The sequence below is a fragment of the Parambassis ranga genome, chromosome 6 (assembly GCF_900634625.1).
Source record: "Parambassis ranga chromosome 6, fParRan2.1, whole genome shotgun sequence".
In the NCBI taxonomy this organism is placed as follows: Eukaryota; Metazoa; Chordata; class Actinopteri; family Ambassidae; genus Parambassis; species Parambassis ranga.
The window spans coordinates 14388784-14411011 of NC_041027.1; the positions used below are offsets into that span (position 1 = coordinate 14388784).

Here is a 22228-nt window from a genome sequence, read left to right on the forward strand (position 1 = left end):
CGTCAACAAACCGGAAGTGTTAACGCGCCATATCACTTCCGGGTTTGGTGAATACAAATACGAATAAATTAATACGCCTTTAAAGCTAGGATGGGAGTTAATGTCACCAGAGTCCTCTCTGTCTCCCTCTCTCTCTCTGTGTGTGAAGCAGGGGCGGATATTTCTGTAACATTTCTATTTTTAAATCGAGAACGTTATGTTTTGTTCGCTGTTGAATCAGAAACCGGAAGAGAGATTCCCAGCATGCACTGCGCCTTTCAGCGGAGGGCGAATTAACGCTAAATAGACTATTTTAACACGCTGGAGTTCCACTCCCCGTGTGCATCTGTGTTGTTTGTTGTTTCTTATCCACACTGTGTGACTTTGAGTCTTTCTTTATTTTATTTCATATCGTTATCGAACCGTCACTCAGAGCGGGGTCGCCGCTGATGGCGTCTCTGCGCCGCGCAGCTCTCAGTAGTTCACTCTTGTTTCTCTTCAGATCGTATAAATCTTTCGCCTTTTACTAAAGATTTCCGTGGAGAGGAACAACAAGAGTATGACCCAATTTTTTGATGCCCTGCTAACGCGGGGCTTTCTGCGCATGTACAAAAAAAAACTGATACATAATCAATAGATGATGATCAGCAGTGGTTGGATGTGTTATTACTGATGGTGTTGATGACAGAGTCCAGGTCTGTGGTGGATCCGTTTGCCACGTGGAGCTCAAGGTGACAAAGACACAGGGACCCGCATCAACACCAAGAGGGTCAGGGTGGAGGTGGTGGAGGGGTACATGTGTTTGTGTGTAAACCGGACTGGACGAGCCAGACTCGGCTCTACTTTCTGAGGCCGCTGAGGTCCTTCAGGACGGTGCTGAGGATGTTCTCTTGGGTCTGTGGTGGCATCATGTCTGCTGGTCTCTGCTGGGGCAGCAGGTTCTGAGGTCGGCCATGTTGTTGGAGAGGACCTGGACTCTCTGACAGAGGTGTGTGAGAGGAGGATGTTGTCCAAAATAAAAGACGATACTGGACTGTCCCTCTCACCCGCTCCACAACGTGCGGACCAGCTACAGACTCCAACTCCCACAATGCACCACTGAGAGACACAGGAAGTCATTGCAGCCTTTTATATTTTAACTCTGTGTCACCTTTGACTTCTTGGATGGGACAGTGTCTGTAACAGATTCAACCCTCGGGGGTAAACAGGAGAGCAGCTGCCGCTGAGAGGCTCCCTGTGCGTCCTTCACCTGGATGTTTCCAGTGAACCGTCACTCAGAGCGGGGTCGCCGCTGACGGCCTCTCTGCGCCGCGCAGCTCTCTGTAGTTCACTCTTGTTTCTCTTCAGATCGTATAAATCTTTCGCCTTTTACTAAAGATTTCCGTGGAGAGGAACAACAAGAGTATGACCTAATTTTTTGATGCCCTGCTAACGCGGGGCTTTCTGCGCATGTACAAAAATAACTGATATATAATCAATAGATGATGATCATCAATAGTTGGATGTGTTATTACTGGCGGTGTTGATGACACAGACTCCAGGTCTGTGCTGTAGAACTTTGTCTCTTGGAGCTGAGTGATGCCGAATGAAGCCCCCTGAATCACTCAGGCTTTCAGCCCATTGCTTCATCCAAAGGTTCGAGGTCTTTGAAACAGTGAATAGCGCCATCTGCTGGGCAAATAAACTTATTAGGTCTCTGCCACAGCACCAGCTTTTTACATGTGTACAAGTGTCAGAGTGTCTGGAACTTTACTCTGTGCCTGCAGCAGAAGGTGCACACACCAGATACAGGAGGGACAGTATGTAACAGACACGTGCACACTCATCAGGATGTAAACACATTATGAATAAACAGAATGTTGGTGGAGCTGTCACTCATCCAGCAAACATTCCTGTGAGCTTTACCACTGTGTGTGTGTGTGTGTGTGTGTTGGCAGTCCAACAGTGACTGCCTTGATTTCATCAAACACACAGAATCACTGTTCACAGTCTACGTTTGTGTATAAACCTGCATGTGTTTGCTTTCAGAGGGCGTTCCTGGAACCATAACCAGGCAACAACAACACAACAAAACAACACAAATAAACACATTCTTATTGTCTTGCTGCTCCTGTGTGGAGAGGATGGACTTTTATTTCTCATGCAGTGGAACAGTCACACCCGAAGGGTCCTAACGGGTCAGCCTGAGGAGCCTCATTCATGCTCTGCGGTCGTGCCACATGCGTAAATGCGCACCCTGTCCTGCGTGTGGAGGGAAACCTCTGCAGCAGCCCACTCGGCAAACATCTCCTAAACTGTCTCCTCCAGCGTCTCTCCGGCCGGACGATGAGCGGACTGGAGGCGGACGTCGCGCTCCTGCTGCGGCTGAAGGATGAGCGCCTCGGGCGGATGGAGCGCAGGCTGCGGGAGAAGGAGGAGGAGGCGGCGGAGCTGCGGAGGAAGCTGCACAAGTGCCAGTCCGTGCTGCTCGGCCGCGGCCTCGGCACCAGCACCAGGCGGAGGACGGCGGGTGTGTCCGCCGAGCCGGCGGAGGAGACGGAGCTGCTGCTGCGCCGGTTCCCCAAAGCCCACAGGTGAGCTGAGAGCCGCGTGACGTCAGTTGGAGGTTAATAATAAAAACTCAACACAACAATACTAACACGTGCTCAGATTCAAAAGAGGCTACAGCCAATCAGAGGCTTTTTTCAATGAAAAACTTTATTTAACTTCAGAGAGGATGCATGACGTCACACCTGGAAGATAATAAAGGGTTTATTTGAACATGTCGTTTGAAGTAAATCCTTCTTTCTTTGTACTGTTCAGTGTTTGTGGAGGAATTTAGTGTTTTGTGTGAAACGTCAGCGCAGTGGGCGGAGCTTAACGGCCATGTTTGGAGCAGAGGGGTCAGTCTGTGTTTGTGTGGTCACAGAGGGGTTAACTGTGGCAGAGCCACATGTGTTTACATTACTATATTTTTTAGTGAGTTTGTAAATATTTCATTTGTATTTTCATTTTTTTGTTGTTGTATTTTGGACACATCGTTCAGAGCTGAGCTATATAAATGTAAAAGCATCACTCGCTCTGATGTTATTTATAAAGTTTGTTTTTGGTTACAGAGCAGATGTGAAAATAAAGAAGTCCCAAAGTGTTGTTTTAAATTATATTTGTGGTTAAAAATGAAATAATAATTGATGAAAAGCTGAAGTGGGCTGTAATGATGCGGTTATTGTCCACCAGAGGGCGCCAAAGGACAGCAGGACTCCTCATGGTTCCTCCTCAAACACAAACATGATCCTCTTTGGGCCTTTTTGTTCTAGAGGGGGCGCTCTGGAGCAGAATGAATAAAGACATGTGGAGCAAATTAGCAGGATGCTAGCATGCTCATGGCTTCAGTTCTCCACTCAGGAAGTCACTTATTGATTTATTGATTGATCAACATTGATCATTTTATTGTGGAGGACTGCAGTTCCTAAAGTGGCCATCGGGGTGTCTTCTCCACCTGTTGGTGATGTCACAGAAGATTCATTCATTTATATTTAAATTGTGTTTATTGTTAAGATGCTGCTGAGTTCCTGATGATGGTGAATCAATGAATCCAGTCAGAAGAGCTTAAGTGTTGTTTCAAGTTATTATTAAAAAAAGATCTCCACTAAACAGAAGGATGGAGGGACAGGTGAGGAGGAGGAGGAGGAAGAACCACAGAACTTTTCCTCTCACCGGCGGAGTCTCGGTTCAGTCTCCAGTCTTCCCTCCTCCGTTAAACCCGCGGCTGCTTCGCATTAAACTAATTAAACTAATGAGGGTGATTACAGCGGAGCAGATCCTCTCTGGAGCCCCGGGTCATTGGATTCATCTCCGCGGGGTCTGCAGCTCCTCCTCCTCCTCCCCGCCGCCCGCCTCCCGCCTCCCTGCGTGTCCGCGGAGCACCAACTCACACGCGAGGAGGATTTCTGCTTCGTTTCTGACCGGAATTCCTCCCGGTCCCGGACTCTGAGGATCCGCGCAGCTTTTTGAGGCGTTTTCACAGCGGAGGATCTGAACATGTTTCAGTTTTCAGCTGGAGGTTTGAAACTCTTCCTGTGAGCTCTGACTCACTCAACTTTTTCATTCAGATTATTTTAACCAGCTGCAGCCGGACGTGTTTCTGTTTTTCTTGGAGCGAAGGAAAGATTTCCTCCTCTTCACTGAGGGGGGAGGACCTGGAGAGGACCTGGTTCTTCTTCTGTTCATCTAAAATCTCCTCTGGAGACAGAACTCCTCATTTTAAAGACCAGAACAGAAACTCTGATGTGCACCAAACCTTAGAAATGCTCTAATTAGTTTGGATAGAGAGGGACCTCTGAGGAAGCCCTGAAAATACTGAAAGTCTAAAAGAACCCAGGAACCACTAAAGGCTCCATATTCCAGGAGAACTGTGCATAACACAGAGGATTCAAAGAACCCTTACAGAAACTGAGGGGGAGACCTAGAGGAGCAGGAGTCCACGAACTGCCTGAAGTTACCAAGATGTTAAAGGAACCCCAGAGGAACCCTGCTCGCCCCTCAGAGCTTTGAAAATCATGAAGAACTGTCTCAAAGAACGCTAGAGGATCCCTTCAGATCTTTAAAGAGGAGTTTCAATGCGTGACTAGTCCAAGAAGAACCATCAGAACCTCCTAGATGAAACTTAAATCCAACCGAGACCTCAGAGGAACTCTTCAAAGAGCCTGTGAGCAAATGGGAGAACACACCTCACAGAACTTAAGTGCCTCTGAGAAGAGCAGCAACACCCAAAACAATCAGGATAAGGTGGGGGACCTGAGGACAACCTGAACACACAGAGGAAGTCCAAGAACCCAAAAAGCACCTAAGACCTCCTCAGGAACCAGCCGGTGGACTGATGGGAACCCTGCGGGATCTGCAGTACGCCCTGCAGGAGAAGATCGAGGAGCTGCGTCAGCGCGACGCCCTGATCGATGAGCTGGAGCTGGAGCTGGACCAGAAGGACGAGCTCATCCAGCGGCTGCAGAACGAGCTGGACAAGTACCGGTCCGTGATCCGCCCCGCCACCGCCCAGCAGGTGCAGGCCCACCAGAAGAGCCTCGTTCTGCAGCCCGACCAGCACCGTAGCAAGCGGCAGGCCATCTCTGCCGAGCCCACAGCCTGCAACATCAGCGACCTGAGCCACGTCACGCTGCCTTTCTACCCAAAGAGCCCGCAGTATGTAGACCGGTGCTGTTCTCACAGGTTCTGTTCAGGCTGTTGGTTGGTTGAGTGATGGATGAAGCCAGGTTTTGGAGGGTCAAAGGTCACTGTGAGCAGATTCTGTGAAGGTTTTACTGGCTGGTTGGTGGAAGCAGGTTTAATTTAGATTTATTTGTAAAGATGCACAGATTTTGACCTTTGTTGAGCTGAGTGGGAGGACGAGGACTCTGCAGCAGCGTTCAGATGAGGCTCCTTCAGGTCCACTTACCACACACATAATCTAACTGTGAGCAGAGAGTCTGTGAACATGCTGGTTTCTTTCAGCCATGGCTGCTCGTAAACATCAGGCTAAAAGTCAAAGATTTAAAGTGAAATGAGGAGCGTTATCTGAGCTGTGCGCCCTCTTGTGGTCAGGTTTTAAAGGTCATGAATAAGTGCACATAAATCCCAGCTTCTTGTGTCTCCTCCATCTTGGTTTCGGTTTCAGAGTTTCAGGATGTTTTAACATCACTTGGTAACTGAGCAGTAAAACAAACGTCCTGTTTTTACGCCAGCGGACCAGTTGGTCTGCTGTTGTCATGCTAACGAAGTCGTGTCTCCAGCTCCCTCAGTTCTGAGCAGAGGCGGCGGCGCCGGGCTGCAGACCTGGCTCCCATCAGGCCGCGCTGCACAGGTGCAGGCTGATGTTTTATCTGCCTGCAGAAATAATTCCTAATGTTTCCGGCGGGACTTCTATCCACAGATGAAATAGTCCCTCTGATTCAGGGGCTCTTGTGTCTGATTAAGCCGCTTGTGGTGCCACCTGTATGTTTTATCTTCCATCTACAGATTGCTTTTTGTTTTGATGCTGTTGAGCTGGATGCTGCAGCTGTCCGCTCAGACAGAGCAGGATTTTTGGCTGTGGTGATTTTACTTTACTTCTCTCTCTCGGCCTGGATCATGCAGACTGTGTGCCCTTTGACTCTCAAAACCAAATCCAGATTTTAGTGCGTGTCACAAGCTGTTGCACAAAGACAGCTAGCCCGCATGAGGAAACACCCCTCCGCACCAGCAGGTGGCAGCAGTCGGTGTTCACCATTCATTAAAGACGACAGGAGGAGCTGCACATATACAAAGTATGAACATAAACACATCAGGTCGAGTTTAATTAGTCAAAGTTCAGGTCAAAGCTCCATCGACGCCGCGATGCTAGCACCTTCTGCCCTCTTCTCACTTTTAATGAGTCTGAGATGCAGCCGTTCTGCTTTATGTGTCCTAGCGTCCATTCTCACCATATCACTGTAATATAATGTGTGTGTTTGTTGTGTGTGTGTGTGTGTGTGTGCGGCTGTGAGAACATCCAGTGTGTTGTTTTTTTTTAATCCACGTGGTCCTCCCACACACACAGGCAGCTGACAGGGTTTCATTTACCATCCCACCGCTTCTCACTGTCGGCGTCCTGCAGCTCGCCCCTGTGTGTGTGTCTGTGTGTGTGTGTGTGTGTCTGTGTGTGTGGGTTGTGAATGCCCACCAGCTCTCCTGCTGTCTGCTGAAAGGCTTCATAACAGCAGCAGCAGACGAGTTAATGATCAGCGGAGGCTCCACTGTCACAGATCTGCTGCTGAGACAGGGCTTTTATTTTGAAAGGGATCGTCAGCACTCCGGCTCCACTGCAGGGAGAAAGAAAGTTTTACTCTGACATTCTTTGTGAGAGCAGTGACTTCTGTTCTGCGGCGTTTAAACGTTCACTCGAGGGTTAATTAATTCGATTTTTGTGCTCTTAAATTAATTTAATAAAAGTCAGGATGTAACTTTTTGGCCGTAATCATGAATCAAGATCGACACAATATACATGTATTCCTGCACCCCATCAGGCATGATGTTATGACCTTTGACCTCTTTTTGAATAGCCTGGCTGCTGACCGTGATGTCACTTCCTCCTTTTTTTAATCAACAAATTAAACCATGTTTACAGTCTCCTGTTTACACCAAAGAACTGAATTAAAGGCATTGATGCCGAGGTCACAGTGGGCTGTGACCTTTGACCTCCATGTTTAGTATTTTCTAGCTTTCCTCAGATATTACTCTGTTTTGCATGTTTGAAGAAACGCCTCCTCCTCGTCCCTCTGCAGACCGGCAACACTGAAACTTCTGAACATGTCTTTCTCCCGATGGAGCGACAGCTGGAGACTCTTTCAGTCCATTCAGGTCGACAGGAAGGAAGTGAGGCAGGAACACACTGTGCAGCAGCAGCAGCAGCAGCTGACAGAATCTGGAACTGATCCTTCAAGCTGATCAAACTGTGTGATTGTTATTGATCGACCTCTGCTGCTCTCCCTGTCCTCAGGTCCAAGGAGCTGATAAAGGAAGCCATCTTGGACAATGACTTCATGAAGAACCTGGAGCTGTCTCAGATCCAGGAGATCGTGGACTGCATGTACCCGGTGGATTATGGGAAGGACGCCTGCATCATCAAAGAGGGGGACGTGGGCTCGCTGGTCTTCGTCATGGAAGGTGAGGATGATGATGATGATAATGATGATGCCATTTTTGAACTCTTTTACAAACGCCGCCTTGAGGACTGACCTGAGTTTCTGGTGTGTTAGCACTTTTAGCATTAGCTTCTAACTAGCCTGGCCTACATTTCTGACACAAGATTGAAGTCTGATCTGAACTTCCAGACAAAAATCTGCAGGAAAAGTCTGATGTTTGGGTCTTGGTTGCCACGGTAACGACTTCTCCACCTCCACGTATAATAAAAGAAAATAATATTTTTTTAAAGCTAATGTAGAATCTTTAAAAAATGTAAAACCTTGAAGAATAAAATCCTGGAAATAATTCTGCAGCAGAAGAAAAAGGGACGTTTGATTTGATTTGTTTGAAATGTGAGTTTTGTGTTCCTCTGATGGTTAAAGTATGAACTCTGAGACGTCTCCCGGAGCTCCTTTCAACCTTCAGCTGTTGCATCAGAACGCCTGAGGGCGGCTGAACGCTCACCCTCTCAGAGTTTACACCTCCGCTTCCGCCCACGCTTCGATTAACAGGGAAATGACAGGGATTAATGGCGTCGAATGAAAAGTAAAGGTCAGTTTTTAAAATGTCGGGTCAATGGCGGCGATCAGACACAATGAGGTGACACCCAGTCTGTCTCTGCTGCAGCTCCGATGATGCAACAGTTACAGAGTTGCTGCTGATGGGGAAACGTGACAGTGTGCTGCTGTCAGGAGCGAACACAGCTCTGTGCCTATTCTTCCTCCTCCTCCTCCTCATCATCATCAGACTACAAGGAGCATCATATTCGGTCATGTTTTTAACCTGCAGGATCAGGTGGTCAGTCCTTATTTTGATTGGACGCATCCAACGAGCGGGCTGCGAGTTAGATTTTTGATATGAGGCAGGGCTCGTCACCATGGCAACCAAGTTATTCCGAATATGGTAATTGAGGTGGAGCACAGCTGGAGCTTAGACATATCGAGGTCTATGCAAATTTTAGTGCAAGTCCTCAAGTGGCCAGCTGAGGAACTGCAGTTTTTTGGCACCAGGAAGACGGCAGAGAAGCTTGTTGCAGTAAACACAGTCAGTAGGGTTGAGCTAATGCTAATGCTAATGCTAATGTTTTATCAGAACTACAAGCCTCTCAGCCGGTTCATACATATCTGTGCTCGGAGCTCTCTGGTGTATTTATAGCTGTGGGTTACATAACCTGATCCTCCCACTGAAAAGGCCGACGGAACATCTAAGGTTATCGTGTGTTCTTCATGAAGACTCTGTTAAACACAAGCCGTCACATTACATCTTTTTTTTTTTTGTTGTTGGACTCTCAGTGACAACAATAATCCTCCAGATGGTCAGTCCTCGGCGCTGGTGGGCGGCAGCGAGCGGTGTGAAACAACTGATGACATTTATATCTAAGAAAAAGCTGCTGAATCCAAGGCCGAGCGCCCACGATGTGAAACATGACTGTTCGTCAGGTTTTATGTTAACGAGCACATCAAAGTTAAAATGAGCTCCTGAACTTAAAGATGGCTCCGCCTTTGTCCAAATATATTCAAAGAGGCGGAGCCAGCATTTTAACATGGGGGTCTGTGGAGGTCGGCTCACTGATGGAGCCCTCGGCCCTCAAGTGGAGTCTAGAGGAACTGCAGCTTTGTGATAAAACGTGTGTTTGCTGTTGTCACGGTGCTGCATTTAAAGAGTTTTCAATGAGGAAGGCTGAATGAAGTGTGTGTGTCTGTGTGTGTCTGTGTGTGTGTGTGTGTGTGTGCGTGTTTAAGGGGCACAGATGGTCTCTAAATATAACGATGCTTGTCACAGGAAGAGGAAGTGATCCCTAAAAACAGACCATGAGAAAGACTGTGGTGTGTGTGTGTGTGTGTGTGTGTGTGTGTGTCATAAATAATCGTTACATGTTGGGATGGGGTCTGAATGTGAGTGATGATGAGTGAAGGTGATGTCCTCAGAAGTGATGGGAACACTGCTGTGTGTGTGTGTTATAAATATGAGGCTCATTAATTCTGTGTTTGGAGGAAGAAACAGATGCAGCAGTTTTGTCTCATTATGTAAAAGACAGGACACACACATGAACACACACATGAACACACACATGAACACACACACTACACCCTGGAGCTTGTCCTCCTATCTTTGTGAGGACCTGGGAATGAACAGAAACCATGAGAGTTTAAAGGGTGTTAGACGTGCTGTGGATCAGTCAGAACATCCACACAATCATGTTTAAGAACACAAACGTAACCTCATAAAGATAAGTCTGTACACAGACACACACACACACACACACACACACATACACACACAGCTCTCTGGTGGTGGATGCTGTTGGCATGGCAACTTGTTAGCTGACCATATTTGGCATTTAAAATGTTTTCACAGTTTGAAGAATTGGATTCAGATTTTAATAAAAAAAAGAAATAAAAGCAGAAGGAGAGGGAGGGAGGGAGGACAGGAAGTGGGCGCTAAAAAGATGGAGAATTTAAAAAAAGCTGCTCATGAAGAAGTATGGAGATAAAACATCTTTATTCATTGACCATATCTGGAGTCTAAAGTAATAGACAATGTACTCGAGTACTTCGCTGACCAGAGGTCCACGTGTGACCCAGGATTTCTCCATCCGGTGAATTTTTTTTTGGACGGGTTGTCATGGCAACACATCTGTAAAATCAAACCTGTGTTAACGTTTCAGTGAACCCGACACCGAGGCACCTCTGAAATCAGCTGTGTGTGTCTGCCCACACATGAACAATCTGCCATCCATTATGTGAAACCATGATTTATGTTTTAATAATCGTCAGATGCTTCGAATAAAATACGTGAATCATGAAAAATGTACATACATACATACATCTGATAACATTTTATTGATCAGAACAAGAATCAATAAAAGATTGTAAAATAAAAATGGTAGAAAATAATATAAAAAACTATTAAAAGGCCAAAAAATTTACACAATCACATCCAATATGTAGAACATCATCAATGATAAATATACAAAACCAGTGTTTGACTAAATGTTGTAAACGGCGTCTGATTGGTCAGCGTGACTTCAGATTGTGTTTAAACAGGAACAAGCAGCAGCTGAGCTGCTTTTATTCCACCTGAAGAAAACAAAGCGACGCCGGCTCCTCAGGCCGACTGTGAATCGAAGGTTAACTGCTGCTCCTGTTCGGCGCTGGGTCCTGCGGCGGCGGCGGCGGCGGCTGCTTCCTGTTCAGAGCAGACTTCCTCAGATTTTTCTAATGATTTTGTGAGTGAGGGAGATTTGAGGCTTTTAGCCGTGTTTCATGTCTTCCTCCTCCTTCCTGCCGTCACGGCTCAGATCTCTCCTGCTGCTTTAATGAGATTTTAAAAACACGACTCGACGTCAAAACTGTCCAAGTTTACAGGAACAAAGACGGGAATGAGCGGGGGAGGTCTCACTCTGATGCATGTTGTTTGTCAGAGACAGGATCGTAAACACAACTTTTCCTGATGATTGTGTGGACGTCTCTGTTTTCTTATGTGTGTGTGTGTGTGTGTGTGTGTGTGTGTGTGTGTGTGTGTGTGTGTGTAGCCTAATGATCTCAACAGTTTCCAATTACAGATCCTGTTTGTGTTTATCTCACCATTCAACATAATGACCACCATCTGCTCTGAGTGTGTGTGTGTGAGAGAGACACACACACACACTCAGAGGGTTAATCATTGTGTGTTTGTGTGTCTAAGTGTGTTGCTAAGCACAGACTGATGGTGTTTTCCAGTAATAATAAAATGACAATAATCTGATGTGAAGTAAAGATTTTTTCTGCCTCCTGAAGTTTCGTCAATGCAGTTTAAATGTCAGACACACACACACACACACACACCTGTACACTGTGCTTATTATATTTCTTCTCCTGCCAATAAGAACGAATGAGAGCGACTCTCACAACCTGATTGGACAGAATTAAGGATTCAGTCTCGTGTTTCATCCTCACTGATGAGAGCCGACAGTCTTTGATATGTAAAATCCTCATTTCACTCCCACACACACACACACACACACACACACACACACAGACACACACACAGACACACACACACACACAGGCCACCAGTGGCAGGTGGCCTGTGTGTGTGTGTGTGTGTAATCTCCCACAATAGAATAAATGAACATCTGAGACTTTTTTATTTCTCTCTCTCTCTCTCTGTCTTTCTGTGTCTCACTGTCTCTGCTTGTCTCTCGCCCCAGAGGGGAAGGTGGAGGTGACGAAGGAGGGGATGAAGCTGTGCACCATGGGACCGGGCCAGGTGTTTGGAGAGCTGGCCATCCTCTACAACTGCACCCGGACGGCGACTGTTATGAGTGAGTAGGCTGAGAGAGGTCGGAGGTCGTCTTCTTTGATCCCTATCAGTGTAAACAAAGACGAGTCGGACGTCCTGACAGCAGGAAACGCTTTAAACCCAGCGCTGCAGGAGCAGAGAGTATAATACCCACAATGCACTGGGCTCAGACCAGATGTAGTACAGTGAGGTCAAACTCTGCTGAGACCTCCTTCAGTAAACACTGAAGCAATAAAACATGAACATATGTGTGTGTGTGTGTGCATCTCCAACTTTTTTGTCAGGGCTTCCTGGTAGAGTGCTCACTAAGCAGCGGTTGCCTGGCAACACCATCCGGTCCAGCCAATGAGCTAAGTTTTGATATCTGTGTCTCTTGGCAACAGCGCTGGGTTCGAGGGTTCCGTTTATACAAGGTTTTTGGCTTCTGATCTCTACACACACACACGCACACATACTGACACACACAGACACACACAGACACACACACACACACACACTGACACACACAGACACACACAGAGACAGACACACACACACACAGACACACACACACACTGACACACACAGACACACACACAGAGACAGACACACACACAGACACACAGACAGACACACAGACACACACAGACAGACACACACACAGACACACACACACAGACACACACACACACACACACAGACACACACACAGACACACACACACACAGACACACACACACAGACACACACACACACAGACACACACACACAGACACACACACACACACACACAACACACACACACAGACACACACACACAACACACACACACACAGACACACACACACACACAACACACACACACACACACACACACACACACAGACACAGACACACACACACACACACACACACACAGACACAGATCTTTATGGCCATGTTTCAGTAATGACATTAAAAGGCCATTTATTGTTTCCTCTCTGAAAAGAGACGGGTCTGATTGAGGTTACGAGGACAAACAACGATCAATCAGATGAATTATTGATCTATTGATCGCAGGCAGACGTAGAAAGTCCTGCAGCTGCTGCCAAACGGACACAAAAGTTTAGTGAACTGCAGTTTGCAGCAGCAGGTGTGAGGGGTGTGTTAGCAGTCGTAGTTTGTCTTCACAGATTTACTGTGTGTGTGTGTGTGTGTGTTCTTCTCACATTGTGGGGACTTCCTGTCACACTCATCTGAATATCAAATGTGATCAAACCAGCTGCTGGTCCCATTTATAGACTGTTTGGCCTTTGACCACCACACACACACACACACACACACACACTCATTAATAAATATTAATAACAATCATTCATCCGTGACTCGTCCACCTGAACCCCCTCACAACCTCAGACCGTCGTCTCCATGGAACAGACTCTTCCTGTGTGTGTGAAGCATCAGTAACCGAAATGTACTCAGTTACTTTCTGTTCCTGACTTAAAGTTGCACACACACACACACTCACACACACACTCTCAGCTCATTAAACTCTGGAAGTTTGTACAAGTCTGTGCATCTCCACGGCAACTGCCAGCAACTCCAGGTGAATGTCTTGTAACCGTGGCAACCGGCTCTCTCTGAGCTATCAGCGCTGAAGTTTATGGGATGTCTGGCACTCAGGTGTCTTTCTGTGCTTGTTAGGACCAGAACCTGAACCTGAACCTGAATATTTGGAGCTTACATCTCCTCCTGACTGCTTCATGGTTGGATTGGACCCTTTGTGTTTTTTTTTTTTTTTTGGTCAGCTGTTGGTGACACACATGTCTGTTTCAGCTTAAAGGGCCAAACCAGGACATCCCTAATCATCCCTGAAACATGCAGTTCATGTGTGGACTTCACCTCAGTTTAAATATGATAGAAAATCTCTTTATTTAACAAACCAGCTCACATGCATGGATGCTGTTGCCATGACGACGTCTGCATATTGTATGCACACCCCCCCCTTCATATATGTACCTGATGATAAATTTGTTTTGTTTTTTTTACAGCACTGACGCACGTGAAGCTGTGGGCCATCGACCGGCAGTGTTTTCAGACCATCATGATGAGGACGGGCCTCATCAAACACGCCAAGTACATGGACTTCCTCAAGAGGTGAGAGGCTCCTTCAAAATAAAAGTTTAAATGTGAAGCAGGAAGTTGGCTTCAGTCTTCATCAGAATCTCTTCATTCCTAACATCTCAGATTAAAATTAATCCTCGGTGCAACTAGGAAGCCATGATTGTCTCACATGTGACGAGTCACATGACAAAAATGAGTGCAAACTATTGGCTGATGACGTCTGTGTCTCTGCAGCGTTCCAACTTTTCAGGGTCTTCCGGAGGAAACTCTCAGCAAACTGGCTGATGTCATGGAGGAGGTGAGACCACCTGACGGCTTCCTTCTTCTTCTGTGGTGGCTTTTTTGTTCTGTAAATCCTCCAATCAGACGCTGTGCTCTGTGTTCAGACCCATTACGATGACGGACAGTACATCATCAGGCAGGGCGCCCGCGGGGACACCTTCTTCATCATCAGCAAGGGCACGGTCAGTCTGTCCTCCTTATCTGCTCTGCATTGATCTGCTGCCGGATCACCTGATCATAGATGTCAATCACACCTCTTGTCAGGTCAACGTGACTCAGGGGGATTCAGCCAATCAGGGGCCGGTGCACCTCAGGGAGCTCACCAGAGGAGACTGGTTCGGAGAGAGAGCACTGCAGGGGTGAGGTCATGTGACTGTTAATTATTATTTTCTTTGTCCTGATGGGGGCGCCAGAGGACTCAGAAAATCTGTCTGAGATCTGAACCGCTGATGAAACACACACACACACACAAACAGAGTGTTTTTCGGTTATTTAGGGGCAAAGGTCAGGGTCAGCTCTTCATAACATCAAATCTCTGTGAGTCCAAACAGGAAGTGAGGTCAACAGGAAGCAGCTCTTTATTAAAGATTTGATGGACAGGTCCTCCAGCTGTGTTGTCACTGTGTTTGTGAGGACGGTACGAACGGCATAAATGTAGAAATATTGACTTTGAGTTGACACTGTACACAACTGGGAGATGTTCATACAAAGTGAGGACATCTGTAGAAGTCATGGAGTCCTGATAAAGATTGTGTGTGTGTGTGTGTGTGTTCAGTCAGTGGAACGGTTTGGAAACAGTTTGTCTCTGCTGGTTTATGAACCTCCTGCCCGCTGCCATCACAGCTGCTGCTAATTGGTTTGAAGTGTGTTTCGCTGTTTCCTTCGGGGAGCACTCTTTACACACCAGCTGCCCGTGTGTGCGTGCTCTTCATCTATCTCTGTGAGGACCAAAAGTCATCTCTCTGGGTTCAGAAAACATTCTCAAACAGGTGATGTCATGCTATGCTACGCGATCACGAGGTCGGCAGTTCGATTCCGGGCTCCCGCCTCGCGACACTGAACGGCCTCCTAACGTGTGTGTGTGTCACAGGGAGGATGTCAGAACAGCCAACGTCGTCGCTGCCGGTGCCGTAAACTGCCTGGTCATCGATCGAGAGTAAGACTTTTCTTTCTGTGGCGTGTTAACCTGCTGCTGCCCTCTGCTGGTCCTCAGAAACATATCAGATCATTCCTGTTTCTCCTCCCTCAGCTCATTCAAGCATCTGATTGGTGGACTGGACGACGTTTCAAACAAAGGCTATGATGACGCTGAAACCAAAGCCAAGTAGGTTCAATGCACACAGTGAATATATGTGTTGATGAAAATAATGGAAGTCAGCGCCCCCCCCCCCTCTAGACCCAGGCTGTAAACAGTGTCTCGTCCACCGTCATGGCTGCTGCAGATTCATGTGTGAATGTTTACAGCAGTAACAGGACACTGCTTATGTAAGAACAGCTAATAATATCAGCTGGCAGGTCACACAGAAGGACACCGTCGGTGTTTTCACACTGCAGGAACCTGAAGCAGGAACTCAGAGCAGGCACAAGGGGGCGCTCATTCACCGGAATGACCTGCTGACTGACGGGCGTTTTCTCACCTTAAAAACGACCTGATAGAGGAACCACAGGTGTGGTTCAGAGGGGCCGGCCTGTTAGTTCCTGCAGTGAAAACACTTTCTAACAGCACAAAGTTACTGCCCTCAAGTGGCAACTACAGGAACTGCGGCTTGTTTTACTGCTTGCTTTGACCTTATAATTGTATTCAAAGTATGCAGGAGTGGAACATGCAGAGATTTACACACACACACACACACAGCAGCTCATGTGTCGAGTGTCAGATGACTCTCGGTCATGTGACGGTCTGTCACTCGTTTCCTCTTATGGTATAGATTCAATGCAGTACACACAACATGCCAGATGTCCTGGTCGATCATGGCTGTTACTATGGTAACAGTAAACAATGTGTGTGTGTGTGTGTGTGTGTGTGTGCGCTGCCTGTGAGCTCATCTCTGTTGTGTTTAATTGCACTAAAACGCGAACGTAGGATTCAGCGCTGTGCTGCCGGGCGGCTCGTCCTCGCTGAAGGTCGCTCCGAGCTTCATCACTTTCTGACTCTCACACACTAAATTTAGAGTGTTTATGTGTCAGTGTGTCCTGGAACCACATCAGCAGCTACTGTTACCACAGAAATCTGATTCCACAGCTTCAAGGAACCAAAACCGACCCCTGTTAGGACCCTCACACTTACACAATGTTCCACATGTGTCAGGATTTGAATTGACCGCAGGTCTCAGAAATCAAATAAATAAACAAAATAAAAAAACGAGCTTGGACTTCATCCACAAACACAGCCAGGAGGCTCCACTTCCACTTCCTGTCCCTGCCGCCATGATTTACCAGCTCAACTCAATCTGTGAGAAGAAGAGTTGCTCAATGTAGCTGGCAAGCTGCCACCGAGCTTTTTTAAAGAGCTGGCAGATTCGTTTGATTTTTGACGTTTCAAAGGTTCTCTGGTAACAAAGGACGCTCATGATGCAACATGTCCCAGGATGCATTGCATCCACTGTTCATGGTCCACAAAATGAACAAATGGGCAGAGAAGTACACGAGTTAACTTGACTGACTGGGTTGATGTGGCCTTTGACGGAAGTTACACCGTTTCAGGTCAGACTTTGAAGCGGCCATTGTTCTCTACGGCAGCTCAGAGTTAAACTTCTGGACTTCTGACTGGCTGATGTAGGACCTCTGAACCCTTTGTGTCCCTCTGAGGCTGGGACGGTGTGTCCTCTCTGTTTAGGACCTGAGCTGCGTTTACTGGGTGAACCTCTGAGCAATGTGTCCACATGCTAAAAATACAGCAGCCGCGGCGTGCTGCCAGGCGGGTCGTCCTCTCGGCTGCTTGGCATTACACCCTGCAGAGCTCAGCCGGAGCAGACGTGGATGCCGTTTCCTCAGTCAGACCTTCAGCATCCACAGAGCTTCGGAGTTTAGTTCGATCCGGCTTGTTGGGACTCAGCTGGCGATGCTGTGGTCCTTGGCGGCTGTCTCTTCTGGATTCTGACAACCGTCCACTCGGTTCTTGACCCACCTCTGTTTGTAACCTTGATGCACAAAGAGCTGGAGGATCTGGCCAACTCACTGAACCACCACTACCAACCGACACGGACCGCTACCGACCGCTGGCGCCATCGCACCCACCCTCACCATGTAAACTGGAGGTGGAGCTCCTCCTTTGAGAAAGCTCTCCTACAGACGCTTTGCCGAACATTCTCCTGAGCGCTTTGAGTTCTTTGTCTGCAGAACAAGTTCAATCTGATTCCAGCTACATTCCGGAACATTCAAAACTCCCCTCCAGGAAGAAGCTTTGTTTTAAATAATGAGAGAGTTGCTTCCCATTCCTGTGAGGAGGCAGAGAGAGAGGCTCACCAGCCTCCCTGCTCCTCCGTCCTCCTCCTCCACCTTCTCCCTCCCCATCACCTCCTTCTCCATCCAAACCTCCAAGAAGTTCCCCTTCTTCCACGTGGTAAAATGTTGCAGGTATGGCCCGATTGTTGTGTTTTATGTTGAGATGCTAAACCCATAAACATTCCTGCCTTTAAAAACACATCTACTTTCCGACGTTCAGTGAAGGCATCTCTGTGTTTTTATTCGCAGATACGAGGCAGAAAACGCCTTCTTCTCCAGCCTGAAGCTGAACGACTTCAACATCATCGACACTCTGGGAGTCGGAGGCTTCGGACGCGTCGAGCTGGTACGAAACAGTTAAAAGTGACGTTTGTCAGCGGTTCTAGTCCTGTGTTGGGTTTGAGATCATGGTGGGTGCGGTGTGTGTGAACGCATCCTTCAGAACCACTTTCATTGACTTTTAGATTAGTTTAAACCTGATTCAGTAATAATCACATCATCCTCTGCGTGTGTGTCTGTGTGTGTCTGCACTCGCTCACGCTATTTGCGGTAACTTTCCAGCAAAGTGTCAGTGCTGAAACTGGAAACCAGACCTCATGTGATCCAGCTTGACTGAGAGGGTCCTCTCTGGTCTTTAACAAGTTCAACAGACATGAGGTGGGACATAGATGGAAAAATGAAAGGGGTGGAGGCGGCAGGTGGTGCACTGCAGCTCAGGGAGTCGGGTGTCTGTGCCGCAGGGGGGGCGGGGCCTCTGAGAGTACTGAAAGTCAAAGGGAAAGCCCTGCAGAGGGTTTGCCCAAAAACAGGAAGGAATCCCCGCACAGGGGCTCCCGTCATTCCTCTGAAGATATTTATGGTCTCTGAGTCAGAGGGTAATCTACTCCAAGGAAAACTCTGACCCCTGACCTCTGACCACCAGACTGCCTGTCTGGCAGCTAGCATGTAGCTGTTAGCATGACCATAGAGGATTTACTGGTGCCCTGTGAAGGAAATATGCAGCACTTTCAATTATAGCAACACTTTATTAGCAAACAGTTCACTCTTGTTTTCAGTCCTAATGCTAGGCTAAGCTAACCTGCCAGGTTGAAGTTTGTTTGCGAATAATGCTAAGCTAGTTGGATTTTGTTTGAAATAGATCTCACACTTATGAAGCATTCATTGGCTAGTTAGCTTAGCTTGGCCTCATTTAAAATTTGGGAAGATTGTTAGCATAGCATTTCTTGATCTAAACTTAACAGACAGGCTAGATATAACCAGATATAAGGATATTACTCCTTGGGGTATTTGAAAGATAGCAAATAGCATTTAGCATGTCTGTTGAGTGTATTTGTTATTATATTTTTCAAAAAAACAAATGGTTTCCAGTGTCAATGCTAAGCTAAGCTAATGGGTTGGTTGTTTGCTGGATGCAGACGTCTCCTCTCGGCTGGTTGTTTTTAGCCCAGAGTGTCGGTTACCGTCAGAGCTCACATATCTTAACGTGTCCACAAATAGAAGGTTGTGTCATGTTCTTTAAACGCTACGGCGACGTGTTTACAGCCTGAACGCCGCCCGGCCGACAGACATATCAATACATCAGGTCTCAGCTGAGGCAGGGCCCTCGTGTTATAAACCTAAACTTTAAACTGCTGGTCGTGGTTTAGGTGCAGCTGAAGAGCGAAGAGGCGAAGACGTTCGCCATGAAGATCCTGAAGAAGCGCCACATCGTGGACACGAGACAGCAGGAGCACATCCGCTCTGAGAAACACATCATGACCGAGGCGCACTCTGACTTCATCGTCAGGTCGGCAGAAATCAGAATCAGTCTGCCAAAATAAAAGACCCATTTTCAAAATAAAAGCTCAAATTGTCCATATAAACACAGATTCCCATGATTCCTTGCTGTGTGTGTGCAGGTTGTACCGGACATTTAAAGACAGTAAATATCTGTACATGCTGATGGAGGCGTGTCTGGGCGGGGAGCTGTGGACGCTCCTGAGAGACAGGTATTTGTCCTACAAGTAAAAATAAACGGACGACATGGTCGGGGAGTCCTTTGACCTCTGACCTTCTGTGTGTGTGTTTCAGGGGTTCGTTTGAAGATTCGACGACCAGATTCTACACGGGCTGTGTGGTCGAAGCGTTCGCCTACCTTCACGCCAAAGGCATCATATACAGAGACCTGAAACCTGAAAACCTCATCCTGGACAGCCGAGGATACGCCAAGCTGGTGAGAGCTAGACCTCCTAAGTATCGTGACAGAAGTGACTAGATGTTGGGATGAGACATGATGTCTCTTCCAGGTGGACTTTGGTTTCGCCAAGAAGATCGGCTTCTGCAAGAAAACATGGACGTTCTGCGGGACGCCGGAGTACGTGGCTCCAGAGATCATCCTCAACAAAGGACACGATGTCTCAGCAGACTACTGGTCCCTGGGCATCCTGATGTACGAGCTGCTGACGGGCAGGTGCGGACACGGACAGGACGGAGGACGCATATGGTCTCTTTGTGGTGCAACATTTCACGGCGTCTCTGTGTGTGTCCAGCCCTCCGTTTTCAGGTCCGGACCCCATGAAAACCTACAACATCATCCTGAGAGGCATCGACATGATCGAGTTCCCCAAGAAGATCACCAAGAACGCTGCTAACCTCATCAAGAAGCTCTGCAGGTAGGGGGCGCTGTGGTTTAGGGCAGGCTCAGACTCGGTTTCAGAACATGTGACCATATGTGTGTGTGTGTGTGTGTGTGTGTTGACAGAGATAATCCATCAGAGCGACTCGGAAACCTGAAGAACGGAGTCAAAGACATTCAGAAGCACAAGTGAGCCTGTCCACATACTTTTGGTCACATTATGCGCCTGCAGTGGCTTTGTTCTGCGTTTCAGCAGTTATTAAAGTTATATTGTGTTTCCTGCTGTTCAGGTGGTTCGAAGGGTTTAACTGGGAGGGTCTGAAGAAAGGAACTCTGACTCCGCCCATCATACCTGACGTGAGACAGACGAATCATTAGCATCGGAAGGTATATAGTCAATATTAAACGGACAGCCGTGCTGACCGGGGGGGTTCTGTCTCATGCAGGTCTCCTCTTCGACCGACACCAGCAACTTTGACAATTTCCCAGAGGACAGTGACGAGCCGCCGCCAGACGACAACTCCGGCTGGGACTACGACTTTTAAAGACGAGCCGGGCTGACTGGAGACGGACTGGAGGCCTCTCACGGATCAAACCAGACCACCCGAGGGCAGGAGGATGAGGGGTCCTGAAGGCTTGTGGTGTGTTTGTGGTCCTGCTTCTTCTCTCTGAAGAACCCTGACTGTTGCTGCAGGACTTCCTGTCTCTCTCTCTCTCTCTCACACACACACACTGTAAAACAGTGCAAACTTTGAAGAAGCTAAATCAGAAGCTTATCATGAAGGATAAAGAACAGTGTTCACTAAGTGCTTCCTGGAGGAACAGAGCCCCTGTACCATGAGCTGCAGCTCCCCCTAGTGGCTCAGATCAGAAATTAATGAGAAGGATCATCAGACAGCGTTCCTGTTTCTGCTAAACTTCCTGCCAAGTGTCCTTGATCTCTGGCTGACACCTGACCTGAAGGTACTTCTGGAATTTCCCTCATTGAAAGACTGAACCTGACATCACCGTGATGCCTTCACTGCTCCTTTTATGAACGTTAAATCCAAAGACTGAGAACAGAAACGGTGAAACATTTCTACTTAAAACCTTTATTTTATTCTTTCATGGCAGCATGACGCTTAGTTCAGAGTTTTTTTATTTGCATGTTTGTCAGGATGGACTCAGACGAGTCCCTGCTGCCACCTTGTGGCTAAATCTCACTACAACTCTCATGGTGTCACTTTTTGTTGTTGTTGTTGTTGGTGACCAAATTGAGCTATAAATATTCAAATATTACACAATCAGACACGTTTATTTTTATTCTGTTAACCAATGACAACATCCGATCATGTTCTACATCACCTGTGGACATGAAAAGGTTAACTCCAGCTTTGCTTCTTTTACATGGAGGAGTTACCTGTTTCTCCACTAGGGGGCAGATCAGCATCAACAACATGATCCCAGACAGCAGCTGTCCACTTCCTGTTTGTGCCATCGTATTGAAGGTGGCTGTAGTGTCCCTAGAGGGCGCTCACGAGCTAGTGCTAACTAGACTATAAAAGAAGCAGGTCTACACATGACAGCTGTTGATCGTATATGTATCCTGACAGTACTTTAGCCTGTAGCATGCTAGCATTTTGCTAATGGGTCAGTTCAGATTAGGACTGATGGTGACGGAAGATCCTCCCTCTATCGAAATGGATGATGTCACATCATGACGTCACTAGAGATCAATATTTTTCTAGATTTAAAAAAAAAACATATCAACTATTGATTTTTAACCCCCTATATAGAGAACATGATTAAAAACATGATTTTTTTGTGCTTGTTCATTCTGGACTGTCTCCACAGCACCCCCTACAGGGCCGGAGGTTCAGTCAGTGGGTC

At 47.3% G+C, this 22228-nt stretch overlaps 1 protein-coding gene and 2 non-coding genes across 5 annotated transcripts; all 3 read left to right on the top strand.

The window, feature by feature from the left end:
- The first annotated feature begins 461 nt into the window (after window positions 1-461).
- On the top strand, window positions 462-575 carry LOC114437890 (U5 spliceosomal RNA). Its single transcript, XR_003670943.1, has one exon. It is a non-coding gene; the product is annotated as a U5 spliceosomal RNA (small nuclear RNA).
- A 731-nt stretch (window positions 576-1306) lies between these two features.
- LOC114437891 (U5 spliceosomal RNA) lies at window positions 1307-1420 on the top strand. Its single transcript, XR_003670944.1, has one exon. It is a non-coding gene; the product is annotated as a U5 spliceosomal RNA (small nuclear RNA).
- An 869-nt stretch (window positions 1421-2289) lies between these two features.
- On the top strand, window positions 2290-21645 carry LOC114437685 (cGMP-dependent protein kinase 1-like). Of its 3 annotated transcripts, none has more exons than XM_028408524.1 (18): window positions 2290-2552; window positions 7469-7635; window positions 11846-11959; window positions 13947-14052; window positions 14254-14317; window positions 14406-14483; window positions 14566-14660; window positions 15392-15457; window positions 15551-15625; window positions 17995-18091; window positions 19392-19531; window positions 19644-19733; window positions 19816-19957; window positions 20031-20194; window positions 20274-20396; window positions 20486-20548; window positions 20650-20716; window positions 20806-21645. In XM_028408524.1, exons 1-18 carry the CDS (start codon window positions 2305-2307, stop codon window positions 20902-20904), a joined length of 1998 nt encoding a protein of 665 aa, XP_028264325.1. In that variant the 5' UTR covers window positions 2290-2304; the 3' UTR covers window positions 20905-21645. The 3 variants fall into 3 exon arrangements, with proteins under 3 accessions (XP_028264325.1, XP_028264324.1, XP_028264323.1); XM_028408523.1 differs by lacking the exon at window positions 2290-2552 and adding an exon at window positions 4823-5157; XM_028408522.1 differs by lacking the exons at window positions 2290-2552; window positions 7469-7635; window positions 11846-11959; ... (4 more) ...; window positions 15392-15457; window positions 15551-15625 and adding an exon at window positions 16982-17877.
- Window positions 21646-22228: the final 583 nt, after the last annotated feature.

Excerpts from the sequence above, each read along its gene's own strand:
- LOC114437685 (XM_028408523.1), top strand. The coding sequence starts at position 4,838 with ATGGGAACCCTGCGGGATCTGCAGTACGCCCTGCAGGAGAAGATCGAG. Across the intron at positions 19,532-19,643 it reads CACTCTGACTTCATCGTCAG|GTTGTACCGGACATTTAAAG; the intron begins GTCGGCAGAAAT and ends GTGTGTGTGCAG. Across the intron at positions 20,397-20,485 it reads CTCATCAAGAAGCTCTGCAG|AGATAATCCATCAGAGCGAC; the intron begins GTAGGGGGCGCT and ends GTGTGTTGACAG.